Consider the following 12,439-nt stretch of genomic DNA (forward strand, 5'->3'; position numbering starts at 1 on the left):
TATTGTCATCCTTAGTTAAACTTTCAAAGATGACATATCATTTTCCCACTTACATGAGTGACCTAGAAAGAAATAATGCAGAAATATTTGGGTACCATAGCTTGAGCACAAAAAGAGGGCTTCAGAAATTAATGAGAGGAAGCTTGTGCCCAAGGATCTAAAATAAGCAAAACTATTTCCAAGAGATTTTCAATTTGTAAAATTGATTTGTATAACCCACAAATCAGTATGACCAATCAGATTATTAATCTGTGAATGAAGAAAAACTGAGGAATAATTCAATTTGTTATTCCTGGAAGCTTATGCCATAACAATTGTTTTTTAAAGTGCTGAAAGCCTTTATTATGTGTATTTTAATTGGTTTTGCAAAATTTAAAATAAGCCCGTAAAACAGGTGCTTTGTTAAGAACATATAAAGAATGTTACATTTGTCCATCTAAAGTGGCCAAACACAGGCACTCAGGGAGCATGCAAACTTGGGCAAGAAGTAGGTAGTTTAGAAGTCAGTTCTAAATGGTATTTAAGATGCATTGCCTATGATTTGGAAAATTATTAGCCATTGAATAACATGATCTTCTATTGTCTAAATTCATTTAGTCCCCTTCTAAAATCACCTAAATTGGTAGCTATCATATCTGGTATCAGTCAACTCCACTTCTATGTGTTGCATGAATTATTTTGATGAGGCATGAATTTCCCTAAATTCTATTTTAATAAATGATTCCAGTTTATTAGAAGAGAAAAAACTTTCTTCCATTCACATTTCCCAATACATTTATAATGTAAGCTAATTCCTAACAATTTACGTGAAACACCACAGTATTTGTTATTATTGATGATCCACAAGAATGCCTATGATTTTACCCATTACACCTTCTAGTTTAGATGGTATCCCAATCAAGAGAGCAATAAAAACCTAACAGGAACATTTCAGTTTGTGGAAAAAGCTAACACATTCTTGTTATAGTACAGATAGGTGTGCCATATAATTGGAGTGGATCTCTTCATATTTTCTTTTTTAACTCTCAATGTACATAATTATGTTCCAAGTGGACCAAAACTCCATTGTCTGCAATGGGTCTTTGATATTCAGATCAATACCAACCAGAAGTTTGTGTGAGTTTACGCATTTACCTAGATCCCAACACCAGTAATAAGTTAATATTCCCATAAGTGCCTTAGTCTTACTTTGCATAGTGAGACTCAGACAAGAATAGCATGACAATTGTTTCTATTTGCATGCCCCAGCAATTTTCAGTTTATAGAGGGCAATTGAGAATGCTTTGATTCAATGTTCCCCAAATCTTAGTACTAGCATGGGGATGCAGTGGTGAAGCTTCATGCACAATTGCCAAATTTTAAAAGTCTTATGAGCACATTGTCTGAGAAACAAAGAAACCCTGAACCTGAAGCCAATGATGTCAAAGTAAACATGAATTTGATATGCATAGATGCAGATGTAAGCTGTCCCAAATCAGAAAAAAATGAAAACACCAGAAGTGTATTTCCAGAAATATTCTTGAAATGAATTTACTAGGTTTTCCTCTTGAGTGTATGAGAAGAGAAATCTGGATCAATGAGTTCAAATCATTTACTGATTCACAAAAAACAATTTAATTTGGTATGACATAACAAATATAAGATCAATTTTCTGAAGGCAAGATATCTATTAGCAATACACACACACACCAAAGCTTTAAACTAAAAAAATTACAAGAATGATTATAAATAATACAACATTTGTATAGATATCATTGAAAGGAATTCTTTGATAATGCATACAACATATTATTGTCTCTCATTTATAAATAAGTCTCTCATTTCAGTGATGTAACAGCTTGGGTTCAAGGGGCTGGAACTGTATCCTTTTTTCCTTAATTTTTAATTACAGCATCTTATTTTGCTTAGAAACTTAAAAGTTGTACATATTTGTAAGTCCTCAGAAGATCTAATAGAATTGCTCTCAGATCAAAACTGGATTTCTGTGTGACAATTTTGTTTTGTTTGGGAATAAATGAAAGACTCTTCAATGCATTTAATTTCCTTATATTTTCCTTATATCTTTTATAGAATGCTTTTCACAATATAGTCCTTTCCAACCTTGGTAACACTGGCATATAAAGTTATTTATTAAGAAAATCAAATTCTCCAACTCCAATTTTCCTTTTACAATCACTTTTTTTTCTGTTGCATTGCCATGCACCAGGATCCTAAAACTATCAGGAAACAAGTGTAGAAAGGCATTTGAATCACTATGTTTTCGAACACATCTTCCATGTTTCTTGCAAAGGAAATGGCTGCAAATCTTGGCTGCAGTAGTCACATTAACAATATAACGTCCCAATGGACCATCAATATAGTCTTTCACTTTTCTACAGCTATCCTAAAATAAAACAAAGAATAATTGATTTTTATTATTTTATAGTAATTTCTATCGCATTACTATAGAACATAAAACATATCTACTCAGAAATTGAATTGAAATCAAATATTGGAAAATGGCTATGCAAGCAAAGCATTGGAAAACAGAAAGTGGCTGTGGCTGGATTCTGGTAGTCCCAGAATCCACTTCCTCCCACCCAATTTCTCTCCAATGGAACCAGCTCTTTTCTCCTTCCATTCAAAGTCTGACAAAAAAGAGGCAATGGCAAAGTTTGATAGCTGCTGGGATACAACTTTATAAGCAGAAATACATATGCAGAAAATGAGTGCATGTAGTAGAACTGTAAACATTTTGCAGCCTGGGATTTATATTTGTTTCTTTTTTCTCCATATATTTTGTTGACTTTTTAAAACATAAATCACTTAATAGTTGATAAACAGTGTGTTTGCTGGGTTTACATTTGTAAAGAAAAATCATTAACAATTGGTTTCTATAATCCATAATCCACATAGTACATTTAGTTGGTTTCCCCTTTTCCCCAAAATGTCTTCTTTGAAAACCTTGAAATAATACAGTTCTTATTATTTTGATAAATAACAGTTACATGTATGATTTTCCCCAATATTCCTAGAAATAATGATCACATCAATATAATATTTCTTTTCTATCTAATCATTCTGTTCGCCTCATCTTATATCCTGTTACAGTCCTTATTTAGATTTGTTTCTCCCATAAAGTTCAAAGTATTCTTAAGATTTTCTCAACAGTTAGTTATATTTAAAGATTTAAATCCATTTTTCCCATATAAACCATCTCAACACTTTTACATTTCTTAAAGTATAGGTAAAAACAGTAAAGAAATGGAGAAGAGAGCAAGAGTAAAGATACATAAAAAATAAAATACTACTTAAAATATATATTCCTACTAAGCTAATATATATTCATTTCCCAAATTTCTTATTTCATATTTTTAACCATGATTAAAAATATATTTAATCTTTAAATATTCCATTTAATGTGCCTAGTCATCTAATCCTTTAACTCTTATTCAAAACATTTTTTTCCTTTTTATACATTATAATTTCCCTAAATTCAGACACATTTAATTATCTAAAACATTTCCTTCATCTAGGCCCTTTCATCAGTATTATATTACTTATATCAAGAAATAAAATAGAAAGGGGGGAAAGCATACAGTATTATTTAAGGAATTCATCTCTCTTAGAATGACATATATATTCAGAATCTTTTCTATTTCTTTAAAAACAAATGTTTTCTTTTTTAAATATTCTCTCTGGTACATCCCATCATCTATTTTCTTAATTTTCATTTTGATCTTTTTCCTTTGACTGGTATCTTTCTTGATCAATGTGTTTTGCTGAATCAAAAAGTTTTTCCATATATTCATGACTGTTGTTGTAGGTATAAGAAATAAATCAAATAAAGTGTCTTAATGTGAGGCTTTTGCCTTTCCATGTTTCTTGAAAATGTTTTTCTCTTTCTCCTTCTTTGCTTCTCTTATCACTTCCTTTCTCTCTGATGTGTTCAACATCTCTACATTCCATTTTATCCAGTCTGTTTTTTTGTCCTCAGATTTATTTTGTAGTCTTAAGGGATGAGTTGTTTTTTCCATTTCTTGTAAATTTTTTCCCACTAGGATTAAATCATGTTTTCTTGCTTTGTTAAGTTCCATCTTTGAGTCTCTATTTTCAATTTTGTGTCCACTTATTTGTTTTGTCTGCTCCTTCTCTGTTGTTGTTTCCTGGAAGTTTTTCTGTTGTAAACTTAACTTAGAGATAGATTGATTTGTATTTTCAAAGTTATTTTCGATTTCTTTGTGAGTTGAACTCAGTGTTATTTGAATTAATTGCAGTATACTATATATCTCCTCCTGAGAGATATTTATGTTTTCTTGGTGTGTTCTGTCTACATGTCTCTGATCCATGATGGCCAAAAGTTCCTTCTGACCTGCAAATAGCTTTAGAGTTCTGGTTAAATAGATATTTGTAATCCAAAGAGTTCAAAAAAGTTTGTCTTCAGCCCAGATTGTTTTCTCTCTTTGTCTGCAGCCCATATTGTTGTCTTTTTTGTTGCTGTTGTTCTTTATTATTAAAGCTTTGATGTTCACAAACACAGATTAGCTTTTCCCAGGTTTTGGCAAATTCTCTATGGAAATCATAATCTTCATCCACCACTAGGTGTCAGCATCTATTTAACTTTCAATATGAACAATGGTCTTTAAAATAAGAGTCTTAACCATTCAACAATCTTAAACTTGTCCAAAGTTACATTTTAGCTTTCAAATTTATAAATTTATTTCACTAACATATATTCTGATCCTCCTTGGAAATTTTAATTCATCGCTTCTGTTAGTATAAGGATGCAGCAGAAGTCCCTCTTCTTCACTTTTGGAGGTATTTTGCTTCTTGGGGATCTTTTCCAAGAAATTAAGTGTAGAATAAAAAAAGGGAAAATCAATTCCTCACCCAGTTTCAAGCACGCTGTTTACTGTATTGCTGGTTAGTTCTTTTGGACTCCGGTTGCAAGTAGCTTGGGCTGATCAATGAAATACAGCCTTTCTCCTGTTGGGTTAGAAGGCTTTCCCCGAGACGAACGGAACAACCACCGTCATTCCAGAGTTGCTGGGGCACCCTTCTTTCTTTGCCGCCTTTCCAGGGCAGCTTGGACCCATTAGGGTCTCCAGGCAAGAAAATGTTGGCCGTGGGGGTGCAGTGGTCCACAAGCCAGTTGCTACTGTGCAGGACCGGAAGTCTCTGTAGCCACTAAACTATAAGGCCACTTATAAGGTAATGGCTTTAATAGAATGATAATTGGTTTTGAGCTTCCTGGGGAATTCGGGAGTTTTATGGTAGGATTGAGTATGTTTGATTTGCATAGATTTGACAGATAGATTTCAAATAGTTGCCTGATGTTAGCCCTTTTGCCATCAGATTTCAGTGCCTGAGCACAGGTCACATAATATTGCAATATGGATGCATGGAACCCATGGATTGCACATTTTTCACCCATATCCATATGTTGCAAAAAGTCTCAGAGACGTTAATCTTTCCCTTCTATGATGTAATTCCTAAATACAGCCACAGAGTAACTATATAGAAGTAGTCCTCAACTTAAGAACACAACTGGGATCAGTGTTAAGTGATTCATGCCCAAATTTACGATTTTTTTGTGCTATGGTTAAGTGAATCACTGCAGTTGTTCAGTGAATCACATGGTTGTTAAGCTAATCTGTCTTTCCCCATTGACTTTGCTTGTCATAAGCCAGATAGGAAGGTCACAAAGTGTGATCACATGACCCAGGGATGCCACAACCATTGTAAATCCATGCCCATTGCCAAGTGCCCAAATTTTGATCACATGATTATTGGTACACTGCCACAGTCATTAGTCTGAAGATTAGTTGTAAGTCACTTTTTTCAATGTCATTCTAATTTTGAACAGTTGCTAAATGAACGACTGTAAGTTGAGAACTACTTTTAGAGGTTATTGGAATTCTTAGTAGCAAACCTAGTACAACTTCTAGCTTTTCCTAGGCACGTATGTTTTATATTTGGACATATGTACAGGTCAGCTATGTAGGAGTTATTGCCAAAAGACAGACCTCAATATACATTGTAATAACATTGTAAGTTCTTAGCCATGTAATTAGGTTATAAAAGAACCCTTTAATAAGATGTTGCAATTTGGAAGATTCCTCTTTGTTATACAAAGTCATGGCTTCCTTCAACAGAGTCCTGTTTTTCCCATTCTCCTCTTTTCCAGTGCCCCTCTACCTATTAAACTGTTAATCTACCTAACTGAAAAAGGTCAGCTAATTTATGAGGTTTGGTCATTTTCTAAGTGTTTTGAATCTCTGCAAGTTTTAAAGCTTCTATTTTACATTTATTTATTTATTTATTTATTTATTTATTTATTTATTTATGAGACTTATATACCGCTTTAAGTGCAAGCACTCTCTAAGCGGTGTACACCAGTAAGCAATGTAAATATATATATTTACATTGCCCCCAACAATCTGGGTCCTCATTTTACCTACCCCGGAAGGATGGAAGGCTGAGTCAACCTTGAGCCGCTGAGATTTGAACCGCTGACCTGCTCAACACAGTCAGCTAAAGTGGCCTGCAGTACATTTACCCTCATTTTTAAAAAAATAACATAAATTTTACCCATATACTCACATAAGGCTGTAGGGGACACAAAAGGGTCCTAAAATGCCTGTACTGGCCATGGGTCAGGATAACCTATTGCTGCTTTATGGCTTCAGACTCTTACCTGATTCATACATGCACAGTCATATTATAGTCTTCAGTGTTGAATAAGGAATAAGGAAATTAAACATTGACATTTTTAAACATCAGAGAGAATGATTTCATTTCTAATCTCACCTTTCTATTCACATGCTGCGGTGTAGCTATCAAGAGTTCCATATCCATTTAATTCTATCTTTATTTGAAATTGGATTTATTACAATTTTCTTTTATCATTAATGCCATTTAAATACCTTTTGTATCCAGAAAGCTATCTCTACTACTGGGCTAAAGGGTAGAAAGCTACAATCATTCTACAGATGTGTGCAGAAGCACCTATTCAAATAAATATGTCATCAAATCCACATACTTAAATACATACATATATATTTCACATTTTTAAACCATCTCCCTCAGTGAGGGACTCTGGGAAGTGTATAATAAAATGCTTAAATATAAAAACAGCATATAAAAAATTAAAAGGAAGCAAGGATGATTAAACCATGTTTAAAAGGGGAAGGGAGAGGTCTCAAGGCGCCAACCTACACCATGGCTGCATGTTCCTCTGGGGTCTCCCATGAAGTCACAGAGCCATGTTTTAATCCCTTTTTGAAAGACCAGGAGAGGGAGGGCCTACCTCACCTTTGAGGAAAGAATATTCCACAGGGTGGAGGCAATGGCAGAGAGAAAGCTCTCTTCCTAAACCCCATCAGTCATAATTCCTTAACTGATGGGGTCTGCAACATACCTTCCCTGCCTCACTGGGAGGGACAGGCTGATGTAATGGGACAAAGATGGTTCCATAGGTAGCCTGACCCCATGCCATAGAGGGTTTTATAGGTCATAACCAACACCATGAATCAATTATTAATTAAGCACATATTATAACAAATGCTCATAATCTCACACTACAGCCTTGCCAATACATATACTGGTGTGTGAATAGCCATAGGCATATTCTCATCACAAAAATAATTGTGTAGGCAATAATTTTGATCTCTTTTCTACTGCAGACCATTAGCCTTTCACTGCCAATAGCACTCTTGAATTAAAAATAAATTAAAAGAATGATCTTAAGCACTGTCTCTTTTTTTCTTTCCTTCAAATATTACAGACTGCTCCTGTTCATTACTCTTATCTATGAGAATATTTTTTGATGGGGGAGTCAGAAGCTTGATCCTTTTTATCAACTGGTTGAGCTAGAGAAATGATCAGGATTTAAGACAGGTGTCACAAGCAACATGTTATCCATTGTCCATTCATTACTACCAAGGAGCAGAAAAATAATGTGATTTCTTACAGTAGGTAAGGTACACTTGGGTAGTTTCCACTTTTATTTTTCTGTGCCAGTGAAGACATTAGGGCAATGATGCTACAAATCTCTTCATTCCCTTAATTGCTTTCTGAATATTATTTCAGTAATTGAGGAAAGTTATTGTATTTAATAAGTTTTCACCATGTGATTGGACATGTTTGATAATCCCCTAAGTAATCCTAACTTGATATCAATTCCTGGACCACTTATTATAAGCTGTAAATGTTGACATAAAAGGAAGGAAGGGGTCTCAAGGATTTTAATGAATATGGCTTATGGGCATTTTGTTCACCCATACTAACTTACAACAGTACTGGCATATTGCATGCTTCCCCAAAAGACAATTCCTGCTGCCCCCATGGCCGCTGTTTCACCAACTGTATTCACCAAGTCTTCCTGAAAAGTAAGGCAATGAATAGGATTATTTTAATAGAGCACCATTCACTGATAATAAACAGTTAAAATATTGGCAGCCGTTTCCACTCCCCCCATTATTTTTGGAAGGCTATTTATGAGAAAACATTAAGCACAAGTCCTGTTTGGCCCAACACAAAGCAAATTTAGCACACTGGGAAAGAATACTCTTTCATAGCTCTGTCAAATGCCTTGCTGAAAGTCAACGATGCTGATGCATACTCCCAGTAAAAATTATTGTGATAGTTTCTCAGATATGAAGGTTTTTCAGATTATTAAGTTAGAGCAGCTTTGCTCCAACTTGGTAACTTTAAGACTTGTGGACTTCAACTCCCAGAATTACTCAGCCAGAAAGTTGCCAAGTTTGGAGACCCCTGAGTTACAATATGCTAAATATGTGGACTTTATAGTATTAGGAAAATTCCTTTACATTCAAATGCTGTATTCAGAAAATAGCCTATAATTCTTTGCTGAGAGTGTATGTCCAAAAAATCTGATTTCTGAGCTAGTGGGTGCATTAGTAATTTTGAAATATGGTATTGGGACTCTCTTAAAATGATTGCTATGAAGGCTGTTGCTAATAAAATGTTACACACTAGAAGGAAAGGAAAAGAGAGACCCACCTTTTAAAAATGCCAGTATAGCCTAAGCAGAGCTCAAAAACCTTGTTAGATATGCTTGAAGTTGTGTTGCTTAAGTACATCATTCCTTCCCAATATTGTCTTTAAAAGAGCCTTAAAAATAAACTAGATAGGGCCGGGATCTCAGTAAGCATCAAAATGTGTAAGATATATCAAGCACCATGTTGGAGATTCAAGTTATTCCAATATTTTCATTCACGAGTTATAGTTTAGATGAGGAATTGTACTTTTTGAATTGCTAAAAGTAAAGCAATAAGAAATATAAATGATATATATGGATGATATATATGTTCTGGGTTCAGGAATACTGGATGTAATCATTCAAGTTATCTAGCACTGTGAGCCATATTATTCTGCTTCTGTATGTCCACTATGTTGATCATTTCATCTATCCCTGAAACTTCATTCTAGTTTTTGTAATAATTATATAAGCAGGGACAAGGGACAATAGAACCAATATATAATGCTTATGTTTTATTTATGTTTTAATGAAATGGTAAAATTATACTTACTTCCTTCATATACACACAGACATACTTGTATATCCACAAGTGAAAAAATCTAAATATCTATATTTATTTTTTCCTGCCTATCGAACTGCAACTGCAGGAGAGGAAATTTGACTAAAAAGTGAGGATGGGACATTTCATTCTTCATCCCTTATCCAGTCTCTGCAATATTCCTAGGAGCAAATCTACAGCTGCACTTTATAGCAGCCTTCAGTTTAGTAAAAAGTGGGAAGATCTAATAAGGTATCACTTATGTGGCAAAGCCAATCATACTGCTGTGGGGAAAGAGTGCTGCTGGACAATATGTTATCCCGATTTGAACTAGCTACTGTTTTCCCATTGTATATTATTGTATTTTGTGAAAATTTCATGGGCCAAAATAACTTGATTGTCTTAGAGTATGGAGCATCTTGCCTTGAGAAGCAAGGAGCTTTTGCTGTGTGTCACAGACGTAAAATATTTAAGATCAGCCTTGCCAATATGTAATTCAAGTCTATGACAGCACACTGAACTATGAAAATAGGATTGACCATTGTGCATACTCAGATTTGTATCATACAGTAACATTCCAATTGTCAACGTATACATATGCACAGCTCAAGGAATATCTGAGGAATGTGGGATTTCATCTGCTGACTATTCCTTTCTCATGGCCATGTGATTGATAATGATATAAAATAGTCCTATCCTGTTTACTTAGGATCCTTTAGCATGAAGGATTCTAAACAATCAGTATCCCTGATTACATGAAAAATCTGACATGCAACAAATTGACCCATGTTGGACTTGTCCTACGCTGGTGTTCAAGAAGAGAAAATTAAAGCATGCTAATGGGTATGAACCAGATGGAGTGAGATCCTCTATGAATTCTCTCATGAAGTTTTAGAGTTCTAACAAATATGTAATGTAGCTGTCAACAAACCTTGATTCTGAAATTCATATACTCAATATCTTACCTCTGTTAAAGGTTCAAAGGTATATGCATAGAATGGCCTGGCATATGGAAAAACAGGCAAGGCATAATCTTTCCTAGCCATGGAAGCAATGCGCATTGATTCTTTAAGGCGATGGTGCACAAATTTCAAAGCATTGTCACTTGACCTCAATACGGTTTCAAGATATATATTAGGAAAAAGGGCAGTACTGTCTCTCCATAGCCAACGTAGCTGATTATTCCGTGACATTTCAATATCTGGACATTCTCCTGTGTATTGATCAGGTTTTGTCTTATAATCATAATTTTGGCAATCTGGATACAGATAGTAGCCCCAATATCCATATGGTCGCATTTCTTCAGCTAGTAAAAGTGTATCTCTCATGAAACTCTTTGCAGCTTTTTCATATTCTTGCTTAGCTAATCTCTTGATTTCATCTTCAGACAACTCTGGGTGCAAATCTCTAGCAAATTGAATAGATCTGTTTCTGTAAACATTTTTACTGCCCCAGTTTCTGTCCCACTGGGGTCTCCAGTTTTCCCAGTCAATGACTCCAAGTCCATGAAATGTCCTCAGTGGGATCATACGGTTAATATCCGATTTTGATTTATTGAGATGTTTCGCGAGGCTTTCGTTTTGCGGTATAATCCCATTGAAGAAATGCCCGCGGCCATCAATATGGGGATAGAATCCCAAATGGGTAGGATAAAATATTGTCACAGCAGACCCACTTAAAGAGTCATTAGCATTTGTTACAATGTGAAAAGTATTGAGATCTAAATCCACCTTATAGCGCAGCCGACATTGGGTAGTAGGTGCGTTCCAGAACACAAGGAAAGGCTCGTTAGGATACATTGGAGCTTTGGCCTGCATAACATGAACTCCATTAAATCTCTTCAGAAATATCCAAGCTGCCAGGCATTTGATCCATAGGTGATACATAATATGCAGATTTTCTGGTGCTGCTAGTTCCTTGAGGGAAGGAAAGAAGAACAGGAAAAGTACAGTGATGATAAGAAAATTCATAGTTGCGGTAGATATTGTGTACAGCTATTTTTCATACTATTTGTTAAAAGGTAAACAATGTTTAATTAATCAATTATTTCTGGTCATATCTAAAGGATGTTTAATGTAATACTGATCAAATTAATTAGACAGGTGAAATTAATATATTAATTCAAATAAAATAATTGCAATAGAATTTCTATATGAACACAAATCCCCATATCTTTAGCTATTACTATAAGCAGCAAGAGCCAAGAACCAAAGTTTTGAGAGAAAAGATGCCAAACAAAACCAGAAAATATAATGTAAAGAAAAAGCAATGGGTTTAAGCTGCCTTGAATAAAAAATGGGATTAGGCCTTTATATTGATGGAGCACAATTGATTGTGGTTTTAGTCTCACCTCCCCTCTAACACAGCTAATGCTTTTTTTCAAGTGGGAGAATCAAAATGAATTAACTTAATTAAAATTATTGAGAAATTACAACTTTTATGAGATAAATGATTGTTATACCAAGGCCAGGCAACATGGTAAAGAAAAGACTGAGCACTAGATTAACACAGAACAGGAAAAAGAATTAGTTAGGAATTGGAACTTATCCTTGCATTATCTTTGCAGAGTCACTTGATAATGTTAACGGGCAACAATCAATTTAATAAATACATAAATGTTTGATAATTTAATATCATATTACTTGGCACAACCAAAACGAATAATGTTAAAAATCTACAGTATATACCATTTTTAAAAATTAAAATTATGAATCCCTCTTATGGCTTGAAGGGGCTTGGGATACTGATTTGGACAATGTAATAGTTGAACCAAAATAGCAATCATTATGGAAATCAAGAGGTTTACTTTCTGCCTTTAACCAAGAGTTACAATTAAAAATGACAATTAACATTGATGAATTAGCATAAATCCCACACAATCACTCTCGAAGACGTTTGCGAAGGGATCAGGTGGTTCT

The 12,439-nt window shown here is 34.5% G+C and overlaps 1 protein-coding gene across 3 annotated transcripts in view; it reads right to left on the reverse strand.

Annotated features, from left to right (window-relative positions):
- Window positions 1-1,519: 1,519 nt before the first annotated feature.
- Window positions 1,520-12,439, reverse strand: part of LOC120301265 (hyaluronidase) — a 31,202-nt gene continuing 20,282 nt past the window's right edge. For all 3 annotated transcript variants that reach the window (XM_039328262.1, XM_039328263.1, XM_039328264.1), the window contains exons 2-4: window positions 10,487-11,437; window positions 8,273-8,362; window positions 1,520-2,383 (exon numbers count right to left, since the gene is read on the reverse strand). In XM_039328262.1, the coding sequence (XP_039184196.1) occupies window positions 2,045-2,383; window positions 8,273-8,362; window positions 10,487-11,437 (1,380 nt within the window). In that variant the 3' untranslated portion in view covers window positions 1,520-2,044. The remainder of the gene's footprint in view (window positions 2,384-8,272; window positions 8,363-10,486; window positions 11,438-12,439) is intronic.

The sequence above is a fragment of the Crotalus tigris genome, unplaced genomic scaffold (assembly GCF_016545835.1).
Source record: "Crotalus tigris isolate CLP2741 ecotype Arizona unplaced genomic scaffold, ASM1654583v1 scf7180000024375.2447938, whole genome shotgun sequence".
Lineage (NCBI taxonomy): Eukaryota > Metazoa > Chordata > Lepidosauria > Squamata > Viperidae > Crotalus > Crotalus tigris.